We start from the raw sequence: 23,802 nt of genomic DNA, 5'->3' as shown, positions 1-23,802 counted from the left end.
ACTAACCTAACCAACCTACCTCACTTTCTAATACATATTAAAGCTTTTTGTATCTGCGACAGCCTCCAGACACAAAGACGCTATCTGTGGAGTCCATCGAGGAAGGCAATAGTACTAAGTAGTGATGGGCAAATGAAGCTTTTGTGAAGCACTGAACCACTTGAGCCAATTGTTTCGAAAATGGGTTAATTACTCGAAGCTTCAGTTACAGTGACCTCTCCTGGTGAAGTGCAAGGCTGCAGTCAAATTAGGCAGGCTAGTTGGTGGACAGAAGGCTTTTAATTACACGCACGCACGCACGCACGCACACACGCACGCACACACACACACACCTCAATGAGCAGTGTTGGAGAAACTACTTTACTTTTGTAGAAAAGATCTTTTGTTCTGAAGCATCTTTGCTTTGATCACCCTTGGATTTAAAGTATCTTTGCTTTGAAAATTCTTTGATGCACACACACACTAAGACTGAATATCATGCTCATTCAGGCAGGAAATTCGTGACTGTTGTTGCTAGGCTACCTGATGCAGCGCCTTAGCTGTCAAGGTAGCTAGCAACCATCTGCGCTTATGCTAACACGAACTTTGTTTCATACAAAAAGAGTGTATATTTATTTCAGAAACTGTAGTGGAAGACCTCCTCATTTTCCAGTGAAGTAGCCGCCATCTTGTTGTGAAATGTTTGTTTGTCCCGTCCCTCTGTTTTCTTGGCCCAAATAACTACTATATGTTACTATATTTGATCACTAGATGTCGCCCTGAGACCACAAATGATGTGTCCTTCAACAGTAACGTCTGCTATTCGTTTCATCCATTTTCTTCATACCATTTACACTTTTTGCGCTGTACCCCATTTTGCCTGAAATACTTTTAATTTCTATGGACATTTGCTCTGAATGGGTACCTTTCCAAATGTATCCACTTTTTTCATATTTGAAGCTTGACACCTCAATTCAACTTTCAAATGTATAGACTAACTCCTCTTAAATGACTTCCATTCGGAGTTTTGAAAACTATGTATACTTTTTAAACTTGGTTTTCTATTTCTATTGATGTGCGGCATCTAACCCGATGCCGAACCAATGACTATACTGCATACTTCGTCGTGATTGGTCTAAACACTTCCCCATCGGATTAAGCTACGCCCAGTGTCCCGTTTTTTTACTCACAGAACTGGAAATACTGTAGTTACAGTTAGTTACATTGTAACGTCAGGGGTTCACTGAAGGACAGCCGGTTCACACACAGGTGCACGGCCGCAGGTAATGATTCACTGATTACATTAAGGGCAGCTGCCGTAAAGACACTGTAGTACAATATTGATATGCATGCTTTCATAACCGCTCTGTTAGCCTGCAAGCTAATTTGAGTTGACAGCTTATCTGATCTGCTTCCACAGAGCTGACTGCGGTCTTGTGACAGTTTAGGAATGCTAAAATCGTCTTAGTGTTAACATAACGTGAGTGCACTCGCTCGAAGGATTTTACATTGTATTCAGAGCTTGTTTGTGGTATACCTTTGTTAGCTAGCATCTTCAAAGGGGGGCAATCTGGGATTGGTACATACATTTTTGGAGTTTAAAATGATATATAGCCATTGATTCTTGAAGAATATAACTTAGAAATTCCTCATCAGCTTGATTGAACTGTCTTGCCCCATCCGAACCCAAAATATAAGCATGTTTTGTCAACAATGTAATTGTAAACAAACACTGTATCGCTTCAAAACATTGTAACAACTATAATTTAGACCTCATGAATTGCATCCATAGCTCCCTTTATGAATTTGAGAGTGGTAACATTTCTCCAGCCCCATGCCTTAGCGGTTTACCACAAAAAGTGGTGAGGAGACCGCTTTGTTGTTGTTCGAATCCCAGGTTACCCCTTTAAAGTCACACCTAAACATACACATACATACATACAGTACAACTCATTTGCTCTCTATTGCCCAGAACAAGGATGTCTCGCGAGCAGCTGGTGGTTGAAAGGGCCAGGAGAGCCTTCCAGACGGGCAGGTCCAAACCTCTGGAGTACAGAGTCCACCAGCTCAAGAGCCTGCACAGGCTAATCTCTGAGAGGCGCCAAGACATTGCTGAAGCTGTCAAGAAGGACCTCAACAAGGTACGTTCTGTAGTGGAGTGAAGCTGTGACCATATAATGCCTATACTGTACCAGGGGAGGCTGGTAGAGGTATAAATCGGAGGACGGGATCACCGTAATGCATGGAATGGAATAAGGAATGGTATTAAACATTTGTGTTTGATACTATTTCTCTTTCCGTTCCAGGTATTTGCAATGAGCATTCTACCTCCACCAGCCTCCACTGGCCTATTCCTATCAGAATTCACATGTCCACCATGGGACTAGATGTTGCTTTGGGATTGGGAAGTAATCCCAACAATGTCCCCCCCTGTGTGTCTGTATACCTGTCCTGAGCAGAGTGAACATGGCACGGAGCTGTTTGAGACCCTGGGGCTGGAGGGGGAGATCAACCTGGCCGTGGAGAGGCTGGCAGAGTGGGCCGCCCCGCGCCCTGTGGAGAAGAACCTCCTCACCATCTCAGACGAGGTGTACATCCAGCCGGAGCCCCTGGGCGTGGTGCTCATCATAGGGGCCTGGAACTACCCCTGGGCGATCACCCTCCAGCCCCTGGTGGGAGCCATCGCTGCAGGTTATGAAAGAGACGCATACATGCTCCAATAGGGTTAGGGTTAGGGTTTTTAGGGTTCTCGGTGCCTGCTGCTACAGGGTTGTTGGTTTGGTCTGCGCAGCCCATCTGCAAAGTCTTCTATACCATTTACATTTTTTTACCCAAAGCGACTTACAATAGTCGTTTCGACATTTGTCTGAAGTAAGTCAATCAACTATTCATCAGTCATGGTGTGTAAAACCTTCCATAAGAACAAGTGCCATCAGCAGTCATAGTGCTAGAGAAAGTTTTTAATTTATATATATATATATATATATATGTATATATATATATAGTTCAGGTAAGCCCATGTGTATATCAAACATCTCACCTGTGTAATTACCCTCAGGTAATGCAGCGATAGTGAAGCCTTCTGAGGTCAGCACTCACTCAGCCAAGGTCATGGAGGAGCTGCTGCCTCTCTACCTGGACAAGGTGAGTCACTCCTCTCCTCAGGACGTATTGTTAGGAATAGCTAGACCTAGATAGGTACAGTTTAGACCTAGATAGGTACTGTTTAGACCACGGTTTAGACAGCACCTTAGCACAGTTCACACTCCACACCTGGGGAAGTGGGCAGTTGAGGCTAGGACCCAGGGTGGAAGTGGCGATGACCAAATGGTTAAAACGTAGGTGTGCTGTACCAGATGGGGTTCGGGTGGTGACCACGGCCACTGACCGCTGGTATGTAGCCAATTCCCTCCCCAGGTCACATCACATCTAACACTGTCCGCATACTCCGACTTACTCCTGATAATACACACATCCAGACCAGTTGCAGAACCTTTTAGACAGCCTGGCACCCAGCCTAGTTGGTTTCTCTTTGATGGTGTGATGGATGGCGCATTTAATGATAGAGGTACTTCTTTTGGCGATATATTGTTTTTTTTATACAGAGATCTGTGTGTGTGTGTGTGTGTGTGTGTGTGTGTGTGTGTGTGTGTGTGTGTGTGTGTGTGTGTGTGTGTGTGTGTGTGTCTGTCTGTCTGTCTGTCTGTCTGTCTGTCTGTCTGTCTGTCTGCGTCTGCGTCTGCGTCTGCGTCTGCGTCTGCGTCTGCGTCTGCGTCTGCGTCTGCGTCTGCGTCTGTGTGTGTGTGTGTTCACATTACTCTTTCCAGGATTTGTACCCCGTAGTAACAGGGGGGGTCCCAGAGACCCAGGAGTTGCTGAGGCAGCGTTTTGACCACGTCTTCTACACGGGGAACAGCACCGTGGGTAAACTGGTGATGGAAGCTGCCGCCCGCCACCTCACCCCCGTCACTCTGGAGCTGGGGGGCAAGAGCCCCTGTTACATCGACAAGGCCTGTGACCTGAGGGTGGCCTGCCGGTGAGTAGCAGACTAGAGTCAGTAAGGCCACTAAGTAGTAATAATAAGGTTGTTCCACAACCTACACTGTCAGTTTCATGGTATACCACTTTGAGGATAGTTACTACCCAGTGGAGGCTGGTGGAGGTGGAAATCAGGAATGGAATGTAGAATGGTATCAAACGTGTGTTTGATACTATCTGTTCCTCATTCCATTCCATGCATGACAATGATCCTGTTTTCTGATTTCTACCTCCACCAGCCCCCACTGTTACTACCATAAGATGTTACGCCTCAGTGTTTTGGAATAAGTAATGGCTGCTCTTTGGAGGGACCTCTGCTTTGCACCCTCTACTGTTGTGCAGAGGTATTGCATGTGTCTTGCGTACTCTGTTCCAATTGGGAACTGCCAAAAAACATATCAAACAGACCCCTGACTGAGGAGAGGTATCATATGTGCCAAAGAGGTGAAAGTAAGAGGTTTTGTCTAACTTAAAGAAACTAGGACTTGCCATTGCCACAACACTGTGAAAATGAGTGCTGTTCAGTGCTGTAAATCAGGTCTCGTATTCCCCTAGGCACTTCCAGGCCTACATTCAATCAACGTACTACTACTGTCCCCACAGTAGCCAAGCAATATCAATCAGACCGGAATTTCCATTGTTGTTGTTGTTGTTGTTGTTGTTTGTGTGTCACCACAGTCGTATCACATGGGGCAAGTTTGTTAACTGTGGCCAGACGTGCATCGCTCCCGACTACATCCTGTGCGAGCCCAGCATCCAGAACAGAGTGGTGGAGGAGATCAGGAAGAGCATCAAGGTCAGCGCTCCTGCATGGACACCAGGGGAGGCTGGCGGAGGTAGAAATCGTTAGGACGGGCTCATTGTAACGCACGGAACGGAATGCGGAAAACACACTGTCCTCCGATTTCAACCTCCGCCAGCCTCCCCTGGTGCGCAGCACAGTATAGAGTATGTGATGTGTAGAATTATTGACGTTTTGCCCAGAAACTCAAACACTCCAACACCCCAACACCGCAACCACCTTTATTGAACCTCTTTCCCTCTTTTGGTAGGACTTTTACACGGACGACCCTAAGAGCTTTGAGGACTACGGCCGCATCGTCAACCAGCGGCACTTCAAGAGGGTGATGGCCTTGATGGAGGGGAGCACGGTGGCCATCGGAGGGGACAGCGACGAGTCACAATGCTATATAGGTTGGTGCGCGCATGTGCGTGAGTGTGAGAAACTGTGTGTGTGTGTGTGTGTGTGTGTGAGAGAGAGAGAGAGACTGTGTGTGTGTGTGTGTGTCTCTTCTGTTCTGTGTGTGTGTGTGTGTGTGTGTGTGTGTGTGTGTGTGTGTGTGTGTGTGTGTGTGTGTGTGTGTGTGTGTGTGTATCTGTGGGGGTGATTATACACGCCAAAATGACCGGGACAGTGACATATTTAGAATTACACACACACACACACACACACTGTTTCTCTGCACCCCCACAGCCCCCACAGTGCTGAAGGACGTGACGGGAGGCTCCAAGGTGATGCAGGAGGAGATCTTTGGGCCCGTGCTGCCCATCATCACTGTCAGCGGGGTGGACGAGGCCATTCAATTCATCAACGAGAGGGAGAAGCCGCTGGCTCTCTACGTCTTCTCCCCCGACAACAGGGTATAACCCCCCCGCCCCCCTACCCCAATTCAGGGAAAAGTACATCTGAAGGTGCTTCAATGATTCCATCCATTGTGATCCATTCTGCTCGTCTCTCTGTCCCGTAGCTGGTCAAACGGGTGATAGCAGAGACGTCCAGCGGGGCCCTGCTGGCCAACGACTGCCTGGTTCACTTCACCCTCAGCGCTCTGCCCTTCGGCGGCGTCGGTGAGTGGAAGCTGTCAGCACACACGCACACACATGTACGCACGCGCATACACACACACACACATACACATACACATACACGCGCACACACATGTACACACGTACGCACGCACGCACGCACGCACACACACACACACACACACACACACACTCTCACTCTCTCACATGCTATCTCCCCCTCTCTCTCTTTCTCTCTCTCTCTCTCTGCCTTTTTCTTTCTCACCACACATTCCATATACGGTAGCATAGTCTTATTATAACACCTAGACCTCACAGAGTCAAGTTCCTCAGGTAAAGGATACCTAACTGTATCCTAACACCCCCCCCCCCCCCTCAAGGTAACAGTGGTATGGGTCGTTACCATGGCCAGCACAGCTTCGACCAGCTCAGCCACCTGCGAAGCTGCCTCATCAAGAAGCTCAACATGGAGGGTGTGAACGCCATGCGCTACCCGCCCCACACGGCCAAGAAGCTGGGCTGGGCGCGCTTCTTCCTGCTGAACCAGGTTAACCCCGGCAGGGTATGGCGCAAGTCTCTGCTGGCTGCCCTGGCTGCCCTGGCAGCATTTGTGGTACAGGTACGGTATGGCTCCCCTTGTTTTCATACAAAGACACCATGAATGATCTACCTGTTGGTATAGATGTGGACGTATACAGTTATTCGCGAACGATTCATTATAGTGATATATTACGTTGATATGTATCCTACCCTGAATCATATAATTCATATGATGTTTTGATACCCTGTAATGTATATTTTATTCAAGATGTAGGCCTAGAAAAAAAAATGAAAATTCCTTCTTCTAGTATTGTGACTGCCTATAGCAACTGGTCTGAGCATTGATTACTTTATCTTATGATGACTGATGGATAGATGCTTCGCTTACTTCAACAAATGTATTTGTCGCTTTGGATAAAGGCGTCTGATAAATGCCATGAATGTAAATGTAAATGTAGATTGGTACAGATTAACAGATTTTGAGTAGTATAGGTGAAATCACCCAATAAGAATCATTCCGATCCCGATTAAAACTTCTGAAATACTGGGCCCAGATGTGAAAACTCCTGGTGGGGTTTCTTTAATAGATGCTACAACATGTAGGTCCAATCAAGCGTAGTCTAGCCTGAGTCAGCATTATTGAGCCAAGTGAATACACAAGGTTGAGATCACCACCACAATAGGTCCCTGTATAGCCTCAGCCGAGAAGACCCCCTCCTACCGTCGTGGTCTGAAGGCAGGGACTGGGACTCTAGTGTCCGGCTCATGATTGGTTTAATTATGGGAACCTGACTGGCATTAGTGACCCGAGGAAGAGAGAGAGAGAGAGAAATAGAGAGAAGAAGAGAGAGACCGAGAGAAACTGCTATTACACATCACTCTGCTTTATACTATATACACTATACTCTGCAGTTGTTGGATGAATAGAAGTGTATTTACAGTAAACAGCTGACAGAAGTTTAGAAAGTATATTTATATTTTAGATGAATAGCATTTATATACACATATATTTAGAGATATTTATATTATTATGTCACAAAAAACTGTTGTCATTTGTCAATGGCCTATTTGTGTGGTTAAACAATGCTATGTGACCTCTTGAATCCTGAAAAGTCCATTTTCTTTTCAAAGATAGATACAGTACAAGAACCCCCCCTCCCCAACTCCCACTGCGCCAAAGACTTGTTCTCTGAAACAAGAATAGCTTTGTCTCTCCCAAACAATGTGTGGTGTTGTTTAGGAAATCTAACCACATAACGCTGCGTGATCTGCCCCCTTTAATTACCCATCATGCCTCATTCTCCTCCGCTAAATGGGGGTCATTGTTTGGTCTCTCCTCTACCTTTTGTTTGTTGACATCCACACATGTCCTCACATGAACAGTTGCAAAGTATTCGTTTTTTTAATTCCTCTTGTTTATCTAATGCAGACTGTGATGAAGTGCACGTAACTGTTGTTTTATTGTTGTCATCTAAACCAAGGACTGATAAGAGATACTCTCAAGGTCCTTCTAGTTAACCAGTATTTGCAAACCATAAACCTATTCATCTTTTTTAAGTTGAGATCAATCTTGTTGAGTCTCCCAGCCTACCAGGTGAAAAGTTGAACACGTAGCAGAATTTAAAACATGTCATTGCTATATATTATATTTAATTTCACACTGTTTAGCCATTTTTAGCAGACCACAAAAGCAGGACAAACCACAAAACCTTGATGTGATTGGCAGTGATGACGGGAGCCATTTTGTGCCTTGTGTTTCTTGCAGAGGTTCTTGCGGTGAGGCTAATGGGGGGGGTGGGGGAAACGGCGTACAGGCCGTACCAACTCCCACCCCGTGTGGACCCTGTCCCTGTGGTGCTGGGGACAAGTCACCCATAGCCACCTAGCTGCTATCTCTTTTAAATCTCTTAAATCTCTTTTATTGACATATTTTAATCATTTAATCATTTGGTCTCTCCTCTACCTTTTGTTTATTGACATCCACACATGTCCTCACATGAACAGTTGCAAAGTATTCGTTTTTTTATTTCCTCTTGTTTATCTAATGCAGACTGTGATAAGTGCACGTAACTGTTGTTTTATTGTTGTCATCTAAACCAAGGACTGAAAGATACTCTCAAAGTCCTTCTAGTTAACCAGTATTTGCAAACCATAAACCTATTCATCTTTATTAAATTGAGTTCAATCTTGTTGAGTCTCCCTGCCTACCAGGTGAAAAGTTGAACACGTAGCAGAATTTAAAACATGTCATTGCTATATATTATATTTAATTTCACAGTTTAGCCATTTTTAGCAGACCACAAAAGCAGGACAAACCACAAAACCTTGATGTGATTGGCAGTGATGACGGGAGCCATTTTGTGCCTTGTGTTTCTTGCAGAGGTTCTTGCGGTGAGGCTAATGGGGGACGGGGGACGGCGTACAGGCCGTACCAACTCCCACCCTGTGTGGACCCTGTCCCTGTGGTGCTGGGGACCAGTCACCCATAGCCACCTAGCTGCTATCTCTTTTAAATCTCTTGAATCTCTTTTATTGACATCTTTTAATCATTGTACCTCCTATGTGAACAATGGTTATTATGAAGCATTTCTTTTTTTATTTAGGAATGTTTTACATATTAGATTTGATATTAGAATATGCTAGTAAACATGTTTGGTTTTAATTTCACATTTTGAAGATGCGTCCTACTCATTTCATATCTGTTACACAACTGATTAACTCTCTGACCCGATGACAGACTGAGCATCATGTATGTGTTTAGTGTATTCATTCATTGCCTTGTGGAAGCAGGGCATTTGTGAAGGAGCACAACTGATTGTAAAGCTGTATTGTAGGCCTATGTGCTTTTTCTCTTGTTCGTTTTGAGAAGTTTGTATACCGAAATTGAATTTTATATTTAGTATAAAAGGAACATTTTATGAAATATCATGAAACTACATGTAGCATTTTCAGCTCCTCCGCCACCTGTATAACGGAGACCAAACAACATTTATTGTTCTTCTTTTGATGAAGCACTTTACTTTTGGCATCTTTACAATCCACTCCACTTTATTTTGCACATTACTCAACTGTTACATAACCTTTTAAACACGGGAAGTTGTGTTAATGATATTGAATGTGTAGTGAACAATATCACAATGTTATATCATCCATTTCAAATAAAGTTCTAGATCAGTGTGATTTATTGTGCACTGTTACTTCACATGTATATATTTGATCTCCAAGTTTCTATTTTTATCTCCGAGAAGCAATAGGTTTCGTTGGAATAATTAATCATATTTCCAAACAAGCGCAACCGTCCCATTTATTGTGGAGGTTTATTATTGCCATATAATAAGTGATGTATAAACGATTTCTAACGTTTTTCAAACGAATCATAAATTACACACCGTGGATTCTTGAGAACAATTTAATTGACGTTTAGAGTAATTAAGTCGGTGAGTATGCCTACCACCGGTATCTCAAGCGACAAACAAACGCGAATTGTCCAGTGAGCCGCCCACCGTCAGGGCAGACAGCCAAGAACGGGACAGACAGTTCTGTGGTAGTGTGCCTTTCACCCTGTAGCTTCACGTCCGTAGCTCCACTTTTTAACGAACGGAAGACTGGTAGCAGAAAACATCTTTGATGACAGAAAAGCTTCTGTGTTGGACCCTTTTTTATTTTAGAAAATATTTTCTGTCTTTTACTACTTTGTCAAGTTTATGAATTTGATCCTCTTCCAGACTTCTCCTAATTGATGGATCTATATTATTGACAACAGGCTATATTGCAATCTGTGTTCTGCTTTCATTCATGCGTAAGTAAGAGATTGCTTCAAATAATGTGTTGTAAATAAGTCATTGAATTAGCTAGAAATGAAATTCAACTGAATTGCAGGCTATATCCTGTTTTCATTTATTCGATCATAGTTATTTATGTGAAAAGAACAAATTCGAAATTAATTTCTCTTGATATTTCCTGGCATAACGTGCTGAGGGAAAAACCAAGGACTGAAAGATACACTTCTCGTGTCCTAGTAACCAATGAATGCACATCACTGTTGTTCTTGTTATCTAAACCAAGGACTGAAAAATATGCTCAAAGTCCTTCTAGTAACAAATTAATCAGTAATTGCAAACCATCTAAATAAATCTTTATTAATTCTTTAATAAATTCTGGTACTCCCTGCCAACCAGGTGAAAAGTTGAACACGTAGCAGAATTTAAAACATGTCATTGCTAAATATTATATTTAAATTCACACTGTTTAGCCATTTTTTGCAGACCACAAAAGCACAGAAGACTTTTGTATGTTATTAATGCATTCTCTGCGTTTCCTATGTGTGAGCTTAAGAGTAAACCTAATGATATAATTGTTGCAAAATATTCATCACATGATCTGCATCAGGTTATGAAACCTTGAGGTTTGTATTCAATCAGGCCTTAATTGTCTTATTTTGGAAGCACTTTTCAAAAAGTGCTGATTATTGAAACACACACACACACACACACAACAACAACAACTGTTTATAAGTGAGCTGCTGTGCCATTGACAGAGGTTGGCCTGGTGTTGTCCAGGTGTGTGTTGGTGACGGGTCCACATGGAGAAGCAGGCTGTGGAGCGGGCCAGGGGGGCCTTTCTCACCGGAAGGACGCAACTCCTGGAGTTCAGAATGCAGCAACTGAAGTCCCTTCAGAGAATGATCAAAGACAGACAGGAGGAGATGGCCACAGCCCTCAAACAGGACATCAACAGGGTAGGAATCTGGCCTAAGCAAAAGATAAATCTGAAATGGTTTAAAATATTTGGAAATCTTGAGGTGTGCTTGATTTAGCTTGCGTCACATGCAGCGTTTGCACTTCTGAGACTAGTCCAGTGCTCTCATTGTGCCTGACATGCAAATCAAGCACACCTCATTGTTACAGTCAGAGCTAAAGAACCCAAGCGCAGGACACAGGTTTTAATGAGGGAATAGGGGGGAACAGAGTAGCAGGGTAGAATGACAAGCAGGGTAAGGTAGCAGGCTAGGCAGGGCAGACAGGGCAAGCAGGGCAAGGCAGGCAGGACCGGTAGACAGGCAGACAGGGCAGGCAGGTACGCAGGGCAAGTAGGCAGGGCAGGTAGACAGGCAGGGTAAGCGGGCAGGCAGGCTGGCAGACAGAAACCAGGAAGTGGACCTGTAGCACGGATAGAGCGCGGTAAGACAAATACTTAGACACAGAGAATCTACAGAGAACTAAGCGCTGCTAAGCGGCCGAGAGTGAGACTAACGTGAAAAGACAACAAACGATCTGCCAATGAGTGGATGGGAAGCCGAGGTTTAAGTAGTGGAAGGTAATGAGTTGATGAACCGCAGGTGTGTAGATCGGGCAGGTGGAGATGATGACGTTAACAGGATAGCTGGAGTCTGGAGCCACGGCCACGGCCACACACACACACACACACACACACACACACACACACACACACACACGCACACACAGACAGAGACAGACAGGGGAGAGAGAGACTGCCACAGGCTAGGTGGAAGTGGAGGGTGTGACACTCATGTATTTGAAATGTCTTTCAAATATGTATTTTTACGTGGGGGAGGAAGAGAAATTGAATATCTCTCTCTCTTTATATATATTTGATAGATATTCAATTGTATGTTTTGTTTTTTGATACCTTATACGCTTACCTTATACCTTATACGCTTAGTGTAGTAATACATATGTACATACATTTACTGTAGGTCTACAAAGAAGATATCTATGTGCATACATGTATATTTTATCACACAGAATAATTGGTTCGACTTGCACTACACAATTATGAAGGTACATTTTGTATATCAAGTTAATTTTCAATCCATCAAATTACTTTTAACGGTTGTATCTACAGATATGCTGTATCTACAGTATGTATATTATTCCAATAAAACTCCTTCTGATTGTCCTATAGCCATAAATGTGTCACAAGTAACAACCTTTGCATATTACTGCTGATTAATATTATATTGATATATAATATATACACTCATGAACACTTTATTAGGAACACCTGTACATCTTCTCATGGTGGAGGTGGTGTATTGGTGTGGGGAATGTTTTCTTGGCACACTTTGGGTCCGTTAATACCAATCAATCATTGCTTGAATGCCACAGCCTATTTGAGTATTGTTGATGACCATGTGCATCCCTTCATGGCCACAATTTACCCATTTTCTAATGGCTACTTCCAGCATGATAATTCACCATGTCACAAAGCAAAAGTCCTCTCAAACTGGTTTCATGAACATGACAATGAGTTCAGTGTTCTTCAGTGGCCTTCTCAGTCACCGGATCTGAATCCAATAGAACACCTTTGGGTTGTGGTAGAACGGGAGACTCACAGCATGAAAGTGCACCCGAACAATCTGCAGGAATTGCGTGATGCAGTCATGTCATCATGGACCTGAATCTCAAAGGAATGTTTCCAACATCTTGTGAAATCAATGCCACGAAGAATTGAGGCTGTTTTGAGAGCAAAGGGGGGCCCTCCCCAGTATTAGTATCGTGGTCCTAATAAAGTGCCCAGTGAGTGGATATCCTCTGTGTGAGTGGCAGGAGCCATTTTGTGCCTAATGTGCCTTGGGTTTCCACAGAGCCAGTACGACACACCGCTCTTTGAGCTGATAGGCCTGGAGAACGAGATCAGCTTGGCTTTAAAGAAACTGGCTGAGTGGGCGGCTCCTCGACCCGTGGAGAAGAGCATCCTGACCCTGTCAGACGAGGTGTACGTCCAGCCGGAGCCCCTGGGCGTGGTGCTCATCATCGGGGCCTGGAACTATCCCTGGGCTCTCACTCTGCAGCCTCTGATAGGGGCCATCGCTGCAGGTAGGACAGGGGTTCCCAAACGCTTTTGACATCAATTGACATCAATCATTTCCTGTGACCCCCAACAACTTGATTGTGGGCTATGCCAACACATATTGACATCCAGGTGTATTCTATTTGCCTAAAATATGCTCTTATTGATTGGATTGGTTGGAAGCCCAAAACACTGTAATATAGGCTATAGGTGCAATACACAGACATTGTTTGTTTTCATATGAAATAAAAATGTTTGTGTCTTATTCATCACATCATAGAGGATAGTTTGATTTTCTCAGGGGACCCCACATGGGGCCCCGACCCCAAGTTTGGGAACTGCTGAGTTTGGGGCCTTCCGAATCGGTCCCTAGCCCCTACCCTATAGCCACTCATGGAGATCTGAAGGGATTGGATTGGTGTGAGCAGTATGGTAATGGATACATCTTACCCTATGCTTGGTTGGGTGGAAATGCCGCCGTGTTGCGTCCACCTGATTGGATCAGCTCTCACATCTTCAGGAGTTGCCAGAAAGTCGGAGCTAGGAGTCAGTTTGGAACTCAAGTAGTTACTCTCTCTTTCCCTCATCCTCCTTTCCAACCTCCCTAGTTGTCTAGGGTTGCTTACCCTCCTGGTTTGGCATGAAGTCTCCTGGACTCGACCTTTACCTAATGAGCAATAGTAAAACATTTCCGGGGGAACGATCCAGTAGAATGTAAACAATGTTGAATAACTTTTATATTATAAGCTCCTGCAGCTGGTTGGGTCAGAGCAGGTTGACATGGCAACCCCCCCCCCCATCTACCTCTCTAGTTGCCTTTTATTCAGTAGTAGCTTCTTGGTGATGTCATCACACACAAACACGCTCACACACACACACTTCATTCTCTCTCTGCAGGCAACGCAGCTGTGGTGAAACCATCGGAGCTGAGTGAGCACTCCACTGCCCTGCTCAGAACCCTGCTCCCCCGATATCTGGACCAGGTTCATACTCTTCTTGTCATTGCCTTGAGATAGGAGAGTCATCTGGGCTGAGTAACTGTATATGTTTCCGTTTCCGTTTATTTTCCTGTGAGGCTACTAGCTAATGATACTGTAGTATGTAAGTTTCAAGTTAATTCTGGTTTATAGTACATTTCACCAGGGTCACAACACACTTTTAATCAGATTGTCTTATTTTGTGTAGTTTAGTGTGGTGTAATATATAGCCAGTATATGATTAGAGGCCAGTGGAGGCTTGTGGAGGTAGAAATCAGACGGGCTCATTGTAATGCATGGAATGGAATACGGAACGGTAATGGTATCAAACACACGTGTTTCTACTGTATGGGGTCAGTAGTTTTGTCCTGATCTGACATGGCCGTTGTTGAACAGCTACTGCTGAGCACTCTTAAAGGACAAACACCTGACATCCAACTGTTTTTGGAATGAACCGTCCCTTTAATATATGTTTTGTTTTGTTTTCCCAGGAGTTGTACCCCGTAGTAACAGGCGGGGTCCCAGAGACCCAGGAGTTGCTGAGGCAGCGTTTTGACCACGTCTTCTACACGGGGAACAGCACCGTGGGTAAACTGGTGATGGAAGCCGCCGCCCGCCACCTCACCCCCGTCACTCTGGAGCTGGGGGGCAAGAGCCCCTGTTACATCGACAAGGCCTGTGACCTGAGGGTGGCCTGTCGGTAATACCACGCAGCCATCTTCGTCTGTTTTAGCTAACCAGTTAGCACTTTGACTGTACACTGTCTCTTGTTGAAGTCCAAAGTGGACTTTTTTTCAGTAGTATTTAAAGGTACAGACTAGAGAATTTACACTGTAGAGTTGAATGCGATTGGTGCATGCCGTCTGCCATTTTATGTCGGAGTGCAGTGAGATGAGTGGTCTTGTTCTCTCTTGTTCACTACAATATCTTTGATGAAAGTTGCTCTGTTTTCACGGGTGTGACGTAATATCCCAGAGTCTACCTTTAACGCATAATCCATTTATACAGTTGTATACAGAAACCTGCACTGAAACAATAGGCCCTGCCTTAAAAAAAAGTTGAACCAGATGTATAGGGGCCTATATTTAGGATTATCTTGCTGGGATTTAAAAGAAACGTTTTCAAAGTGGATCCAGCTGAAGGACTAGGACTTTCTACTTTCTTACTATGACAAGGAAAAACTCTGGACCCTGGTTATTTTCTAGGTAGGGTCACATGGTAAGGAAGAACTCCTGGCTCTATTGATCATTCTGAGTGAGCCTGATCATATGATCGATTAATCATCGCCATCTGTCTTATGTGTCCACAGTCGTATCACGTGGGGCAAGTTTATTAACTGTGGCCAGACGTGCATCGCTCCTGACTACATCCTTTGTGAGCAGAGCATCCAGAACAGAGTGGTGGAGGGCATTCGACAAACACTACTGGTATGTATGTCACTCTATCTGTGTATCAAACACTACTGGTACAGATGTCCCTCTACACTCATGAACACTTTATTAGGAACACTATACTAATACTGTGTAGGGCCTCCTTTTGCTCTCAAAACAGCCTCGATTCTTCGTGGCATTGATTCCACAAGATGGGTTAGGGTTAGGGTTAGGGTTAGGGTTAGTCCCTCTATCTGCGTATCAAACACCACTGGTACAGATGTCCCTCTACCTATGTCACTACCATACTCTTATGAATGATAATTTCATGTATCACAATAAAACAATACATCAATAACCTATAAAACAGTATCAAACATCGTTAAGCATATCCATTCAAATCAACCAACACGACGCAAAATGGTGGAAGCTAGTTGTATAATCTAAACATTATGAAAACATAGGATGATGGATGCCATGGGCTATGACACTAACTGTACACTTGACATTAAGTGACATTAAGTGACATTAAGTGACATTAAGTGCACGTTGAAATGACATAGTATCTAATCCAGAGTTCTGGCTAATCCCAGGAGTTCTATGGCCCGGACCCCAAATCCTCCCCAGACTACGGCCGCATCATCAACCTGCGCCACTTCAACAGAGTGATGGGTCTATTGGAGGGCTACACAGCAGCAATAGGGGGGCAGAATGACGCATCACAGCGCTACATTGGTATGGAGTCACATCTGTGTTGCTGCCTTGCCTCTATATAGCATCTACTCCATACATTGGAGGCCGGTGGAGGTAGAAATCGGAGGACGGGCTCATTGTAATGCATGGAACGGAATGAGGAATGGTATCAAACACACGTGTTTGATACCATTCCTCATTCCGTTCCATGCATTACAATGAGCCCGTCCTCCGATTTCTACCTCCACCAGCCTCTACTGACTCCATATACAGTATGACTCTGGAGAACATCCAAAGCGTTCTGGTATGCAGGGCCCCCCATGATGGGGTGATGCTCATTTGACAGAGAAAAATGGCTAGAAATGATCCAGTGAATTTCCAGATAAGAACCATACTCTTTGCCCAACCTCTGCTAATGTTCATACAATGGCAAGTAAAAACCCTCCTCTGGCATTAGGTGCAGTAATGTTAACATAACTGTGTCGTGACTCAGGTTTGTCTATGTCAGTGATATGACCTTTGACCCCTGCGCCCCCACAGCCCCCACGGTAGTGAAGGACGTGCCCCCCCACGCCAGGATCATGCAGGAGGAGATCTTCGGCCCCCTGTTGCCCATCGTGACGGTCAGCGACCTGGATGATGCCATTCACTTCATTGGCGAGAGAGAGAAGCCGCTGGCTCTCTACGTCTTCTCCTCCGACAAGAATGTATGCTGTTACCGTGGCAACGATGGGGCTTCTAATGCGGAGGGAGGGGGGGGGGGTTGACATAAGACAAGCAGGCATTGATATTGATAGTTTTTCTCTCTCTCTCTCTTTCTGTCTCTCTCTCTCTCCCCCTCTATCTGTCTTTCTCTCTCCCCCTCTCCCTCCCCCCCCCCTCTCTCTATATATATATATAAAACTCTCCACTTCCCTTCTCTCTCACTCTCCCCCCCCCCCCTTTGTATTTCTCTCTCTCTCTCTCTCTCTCTCTCTCTCTCTCTCTCTCTCTCTCTCTCTCAGGCAATAAAGCGAATGCTGGCTGAGACCTCCAGTGGCGGGGTGATGGTCAACGATGTCATAATGCACTACACCCTCAATTCTCTTCCCTTCGGGGGCGTGGGTAAGACTACTACATTGGCCACAATAACCACTGTGTCAGTATTGGTCTTACACGTTACACGTATTTCTTACACGTTTTCATTCTCATCTCTCCACTATTGGCTTACAGTCTATTGAAATACAGAGAAAGAACAACATCTATAATGCCTATGTGGTTTTTGATGCCTATGTTGTAATGGAGCCTTAAGGTCCTCATGGATGGAGCATAGCGTTAGTTCCGGTAACAGGACAGCTGATTCACACGAATGCAAAAACATCCATCACATGTTCAAGGGACAGAGGCATGAAAGCAGCCAAGTTTACGCTTCCTCCATAGCATTCGACAGTTGCATCGCATTCCATAGCATTCATGGTTGCACTGGCTATGAGAGTAGTAGTCCCACCCACCACCGCTCTGTATGTAGCCTACCTTACAGGGGGTTGGATTAGTCATGGGCTCCCTGCCATATTGTATCCTTGTATGTTGTGGTCGTTTAGCTCCAGGCAGGGAGCTATCCAGAGACATCTATAATGCCTATGTTGTTTGACCTATAATTGAGCCATAAGATCCTCATGACCTAGTTTGTGTTGCTAGAACATCATTTTTAAGCCTGTGCCTGTCAGTTACTAATATATAGTGACCTTTGACCTCTCTCCTCCTCCCTACAGGTCAGAGTGGGATGGGCCGGTACCACGGCAAGCACACCTTCGACCAGCTGAGCCACCACAAGGCCTGCCTGGTCCGGTCCCTGGGCATGGAGAGCTTCAACCTGGTCCGGTACCCCCCCCAGGACCGCCAACGGGCACGCAGGGCCAGGATGGCCATGAGGGTCCCGCTGATCGACCTCACCAAGCGCACCTACATCTGGGCCGTGGTGGCCACCGTGCTGGCCTTTGGTCTCTTAATCACCCTGGTGGCTATTCTCTTGATGGCAGCCGGGATGAACTGCACATGTTGGTACTGGCAAGGGTTCCATAATTAGATAACCCAACGCTCACCTCCACTGTAGAATCACCTTCTCAGCTGAAGAAAACATGCACCTGCTAGAATCAAGTTGGATTCGCGAATGCTGTTCCTCTGTGTTCTGCCCAGTGGAGACCCGGTGGAGGTAAAACATCGAAGGACGGGCTCATTCTAATACACGGAACGGAAAAAGGAATTTCTTATTCCATTCCATGCATTACAACGGAGCCCGTCCTCCGATTTCTACCTCCACCAGCCTCCCTCGGTTCCGCCCTAATTTCACCCGTGAGTGTTGATGATAGCCAGCCTTCACATGAATTTACAGACATGCATTTAACCATCATTCCATCAAGTATTCTCATTGGATATTTTATCTATTGCATTTATGTCCCGAGGTTAAAAACAGTTTCAGTTTTAAAAAGTGCCTTAGACGTGTGATAATGTATGTGATAACAAATTAACTTGTCCATACTGCACTGTTGAGAAATGCCATAGCATGATGCCAATCCTAAAAGCCTCTCACTGCACACAGGTTATCAAGGTGAGGCAGTTCGATTACTATTGCACAGATGACCGTGTCTTTAATGGAGTATAGTAATGTCTATGTGTTGTATAAATCAAACGGTGCATCTTTTTTTTTTACCTTTCTGTAATGTTATCTATCATATGACACCAGGGGAGGCTGGTGGAGGCAGAAATCGGAGGACAGGCTCATTGTAATTCATGAGCCTGTCCTCCGATTTCTGCCTCCACCAGCCTCCCCTGTATGACACCTAGATGTCGCTGTTTGTAAGAAAAGTTGTAACTTGAGAGAATTATGAAAACTTTCCTTACTGATTTATGTTCTGATGATGATTCATATATAACTGCCAAATGTAAAAGTACTAACTGTCTTTTTGATTGCTTTCTGATAGGGCGTTGCTCTTGAGCACCAGTTAGTTTTTCCAATGTCCTATGCATGTGTGTGGAGCATATGTTTTGTTTTTATCGAAATGTATGGACCAATGGTCACGTTACCAGAGAGTTAAAGTTGAGTTGAGAATGCACATGTCAGCGTTGTTTTTATGCTCTCTCTGCCTGGTTCGTCTGGGTTTAGAATAATGTCTTTGTGTGGCTTTGTGTCAGTCCTGCTTCCACACACACACACGCACGCACGCACACACACACACACACACACACACACACACACACACACACACACACACACACACACACACACACACACACACACACACACACACACTCACACACACTCACACTCACACTGACACACACACACCTACAGAACTCACTTATGTCCATTGTAGTATCATAAATGCAACACCAGATGGCAGCATGGAGCTTCTCTGAAATGATCACATTAATGACAGCCTATTGGCCAGTTTATTTGGTTTAATTAAACCACAAACACAACTTTTATCTGAACGTTTGTGGAGATGCCAAAGCATGAGAATATCAATGTTACTTCACTGAAATACTCATTCATTGTTGTCAATAAAAAAACAAGTTATTAGAAGTCTCTTGTCTGTGTCTGGTCTAGTTTGTTCTTGTGATGTCATAAGTTAACTCTTAAAATAAATACATGGAACATTTCAAGCAGAGGTCAAAGACAGTAGAAGGCAGGGGAGGCTGGTAGAGGTAGAAACCGGAGGACGGGCTCATTGTAATGCATGGAATGGTATGAGAACTGGTATCAAATGTGTTTGATACCATTTCTCATTCCTTTCCATGCATTACTGTGAGCCCGTCCTCCGGTTTCTACCTCCACCAGCCTCTCCTGGTAGAAGGACAGGGCTGTGTTTCATACCATAAAGGCTTTCCCTCCCAACTCCTTCCATTTCCTCTCAACCATATGAAGGAGCATAAAGGGTGCAGATGCTGCTACCTTAAACCATATTGCTTTCACATGTCCGTTTGTCTGCCAAGCCCTGGATGATATATAGACTACGAAAAATAAACGCTAAATTTCTTTTTTGAGTGCGGACCAACTATATTATTTTCTGAATGCACCTGTGAATATCATCTTCTATAGCTGCTCTCGTCACTCTCCAACTAGCCTGCCTGTTTATGATGAGGAGCAGGGGAGGCTGGTGGAGGTAGAAATCAGAGGACGGGCTCATTGTAATGCCACATATGTTTGACACCATTCCTCATTCCATTCCATGTATTACAATGAGCCCGTCCTCCGATTTCTACCTCCACCAGCCTCCCCTGGACTGTAGTCATAGTTCACTGAAGACCTTACCTGTCATCATCCACTTAATGAAAAATGTTACAGCTTTAACCATTTCTTTTTGTTGTTGTTGTTATTGTGCTTTGACTATTATCTTTGACTATTATCCTACTATCTAATAATATCATTTAAATTTGATCATGTTCTATAGCCACGCTGTTCTGGGCAGTCAACACTCCAACCAGCCTGTTAGTGTAGGTGGAGCAGAGGAGGGTTCAGGGGGCAGGCCGGGGAGTAAAATCAATACCTTTATGATCTTATCATATAACATAAGCTGCTTAATACTGAAAATTATCTGGAACTGGAGCAGGAAATACAATCGTTTAAGTAAATGGGTGTAGAATTTTTTTGGGTTTTTGTTTAGATTAATAGATGAATATGAACAATGGTCGATACAAATTTAATTGAGGAAGTGTAGAATGACTGCCTAGTTGGCCAACCAAGTCTGTGTCTGTCCCATTGATAATATACACAGTAGGTCTGTCCTCCTAACTTGGTTGCGCTCCATTTCAAAGAGGTATGCCCTGTGAAGGGTGTCTTTAGTCTAGGTGCTCATTTACTGTATCTAGAAGCTTCTATGTGTGAAGGCCACATGCTGATTCAAAGACCTTCAGTGAGTTTCATGTTTGTCCTCTAAGCAAAATACAGCCTCTGCCAGGGATCGTTTCGACTTCCAGCTGCTTTATTGCATAATTCTGGCAGTCAACCTTACCATGCATGACTCTGAAATCTACCTACTGCTCTGGAAAAGTGGGAAAATGCTCAATATTTTATATACTGCCGAGTAGCTTCAGGGCATGACGTGTGTGATACAGGGTCATTCTATGAACAGGGGATATTTTGTGTCCCCAAGATACAAAAGGATATTTTTGCAGTAAATGTTAATAAAATGCTAAATCCAACTGTTGTATCAAATGTATTTATCCCTTATTTATTTTTGTGAATATTGAAAATCTCAATAGCAGTGCATTTTTAAAGAAATAAATCCATGGTTTCACCTGGATTCACCCATTTTGGTCTGTCCCCACATCAGTTCATCCTCATTCTTTGAGGATTTCAACCCACTAAACCTCAAAATGTCCCATATTTTTCACTATCACTGTAAAGCGGAGGAAATTAAGGAAATTAAATTCATGAAGAATGCTTCTGTTTAATGGGTACACCAATTGGATTAATCTATTTGCCAAAATAATTATTCTGGTGGATTTCTTAGATTTTCTTTACAATTTTGATTAAAACAAAATAGTAATGCCCGCGGTTCCAAACTAGAATTCCTATGCTTTCTGGTAGAAATGTGGCATTTCAATGACATGCAAAAGGATCAATCTCCTAATATATGGTTCAACATGTGCTCTGTGCTTTGTAGTGTACAAATTAGGAGAAACACATTTTCTCAAAATGAAAAGCCTGAAATGTCCCATTCATGGAACGACCACAGTGTTTCTCATGTTGCTGTTTAATTTTAGTCTTGTCTCTTTGCAGAATGCTCATGAATAAAGCATGAGCTTTTCATTTAACGTATTTATGATTCATTTTGTGTGTCATTCAATAAGATACATGGAGTGCAGTGGTAGTTTGTGTGTGTGTGTGTGTATGGTTGTGTGTCTGTGTGTGTGTGTGTGAGTGTGTGTGTGTGTGTGTGTGTGTGTGTGTGTGTGTGTATGTGCGCGTGCCTGTCTGCCTGTCTGTCTGTCTGTGTTTGTGTGTGTGTGTGCATGCGTGCCTGTCTGTCTGTGTGTGTGTGTGCGTGCGTGCGTGCGTGCGTGCGTGCGTGCGTGCGTGTGTGTGAGAGAGAGAGTATGGCAATGGTTGTCTGCATTCCTGCTGGCCCTCCCTGCAGCCTTGAGGTCCTTGGCCTGACGCCAGGCATATGGGTCAGGGGCTGAACCCTGCGGGGTTGTTGAGATGAAGGAGAGGAGACAACGTTCTCGTTGAGTTGTATGAACGTTGTGATAAATTCATACAGTATGTTACACCATAGCAGGGTCGAGATCTGATGCCATGAAAACGAAGTCAATACATAGAATTATAATTTGCACAAGTGATTGTACTTAAAAGATGTTGAATATGTTGGTCTGAAATAGGGTTAAACAGGCTGGGTCACTCAAAACTCTTTTTTATTATCATAATGGCATTCACTTTCAAATATGCTTCCTGTTTCCACGGGGACCTGGCTATCAACTGTTTCCTGAATGGCCTATTACGCTGCATCACATGGTCTCCCTCTCCTCACATTCTATGTGTTCCGTTCTCTCCCCTCTTGCTGAGAAACTGATTGACAGGCGTAAATTGCAGCAGTGGAAGCAAGCTCTTCTAAAATATCATTCATTCCCTCTACTGAAACCCTCCTCACTAAGAGCCTGTTGAAGTAAGATGGTTTTAGATATCTTGTGTATTGTACAGTATGTTATCTATGGACAGTCTGTCTGTTTTTACCACCCCTGTTGTACCCTACTTGTGCCAGTGTGTTGATTATATGAACATTTAATGTACAATAACGTTTTCTTCATCTCCATCTTAATCTCATATTCTACTATCAGAGAGCAGATACAACCAACTGTTCACTCTGTACACCCAACAGAGAGACTCCACTGAACACTTATATTTAATAACATTTTTGTAAACTAGTCTGATTTTACAGGAGTAATTCGTAACCAACCTAAAGGAGACGTTTGTTTACATTTTAGGAATATCTGTAGTCGACATTTTCCCTTTCTATCCACCAGTCTCACCACCTTCCTTCTGTGAGTGACAGCTATATAATGTGCCATCTCCTTTTAAGGGACTGTTGTTATGGCAACTCATTAACCCTAACCCTATTGACCTTGGCATGTACGGTGAGGATCACAAGGATACGTGTGATGACACACACACACACAGACACAATCGCTCGCACTCACGCACGCACGCACGCACGCACGCACGCACACAGGCACACACACACACACACACACACACACACACACACACAGACACACACACACACACACACACACACAGACATTACACTATCAGGTCCTTCTCTCCTTATCACACCATATTTGGCAGAAGGCATATCTAAAACCAGATTTGCACTGTCACACCAAGCCATTATAATCTCTTCACAGTATATTTCAATGCTAATGTTGGTTTCTCTCTCTCATCCCTCTGTCTGCCTATTACCTCCTTCCCTCCTCTCTCTCTCTCTCTCTCTCTCTCTCTCTCTCTCTCTCTCTCTCTCTCTCTCTCTCACACACACACACACACACACACACACACACACACACACACACACACACTGTGTTCTCTCCCTTTCTCTTTCTCTCCT

The 23,802-nt window shown here is 44.2% G+C and overlaps 2 protein-coding genes across 6 annotated transcripts; both read left to right on the top strand.

Annotated features, from left to right (window-relative positions):
- The first annotated feature begins 1,168 nt into the window (after positions 1-1,168).
- On the top strand, positions 1,169-9,537 carry aldh3a2a (aldehyde dehydrogenase 3 family, member A2a). Of its 5 annotated transcripts, none has more exons than XM_083671640.1 (11): positions 1,169-1,262; positions 1,952-2,120; positions 2,436-2,670; positions 3,038-3,123; positions 3,807-4,015; positions 4,696-4,813; positions 5,070-5,211; positions 5,492-5,658; positions 5,766-5,865; positions 6,204-6,442; positions 8,744-9,537. In XM_083671640.1, exons 2-11 carry the CDS (start codon positions 1,959-1,961, stop codon positions 8,756-8,758), a joined length of 1,473 nt encoding a protein of 490 aa, XP_083527766.1. In that variant the 5' UTR covers positions 1,169-1,262; positions 1,952-1,958; the 3' UTR covers positions 8,759-9,537. The 5 variants fall into 5 exon arrangements, with proteins under 5 accessions (XP_083527766.1, XP_083527765.1, XP_083527764.1 ...); XM_083671639.1 differs by having other exon boundaries at positions 8,129-9,537; XM_083671637.1 differs by adding an exon at positions 1,400-1,459 and having other exon boundaries at positions 1,188-1,262; positions 6,204-9,537.
- A 1,408-nt stretch (positions 9,538-10,945) lies between these two features.
- LOC310805826 (aldehyde dehydrogenase, dimeric NADP-preferring-like) lies at positions 10,946-18,281 on the top strand (the record flags this gene model as incomplete). The annotated part of the gene is made up of 9 exons (XM_083671641.1): positions 10,946-11,101; positions 12,971-13,202; positions 14,074-14,159; positions 14,645-14,853; positions 15,463-15,580; positions 16,117-16,258; positions 16,757-16,923; positions 17,221-17,320; positions 17,968-18,281. The coding sequence occupies 9 exons, from the start codon at positions 10,946-10,948 to the stop codon at positions 18,279-18,281; spliced, it is 1,524 nt and encodes a 507-aa protein (XP_083527767.1).
- Between the last annotated feature and the right edge of the window lie 5,521 nt (positions 18,282-23,802).

The sequence above is a fragment of the Argentina silus genome (assembly GCF_951799395.1).
Source record: "Argentina silus genome assembly, chromosome: 6".
Taxonomy (NCBI): domain Eukaryota; kingdom Metazoa; phylum Chordata; class Actinopteri; order Argentiniformes; family Argentinidae; genus Argentina; species Argentina silus.
Note: the sequence above shows the minus strand (reverse complement) of the source record. Positions and strands in the feature narration are given on the sequence as shown.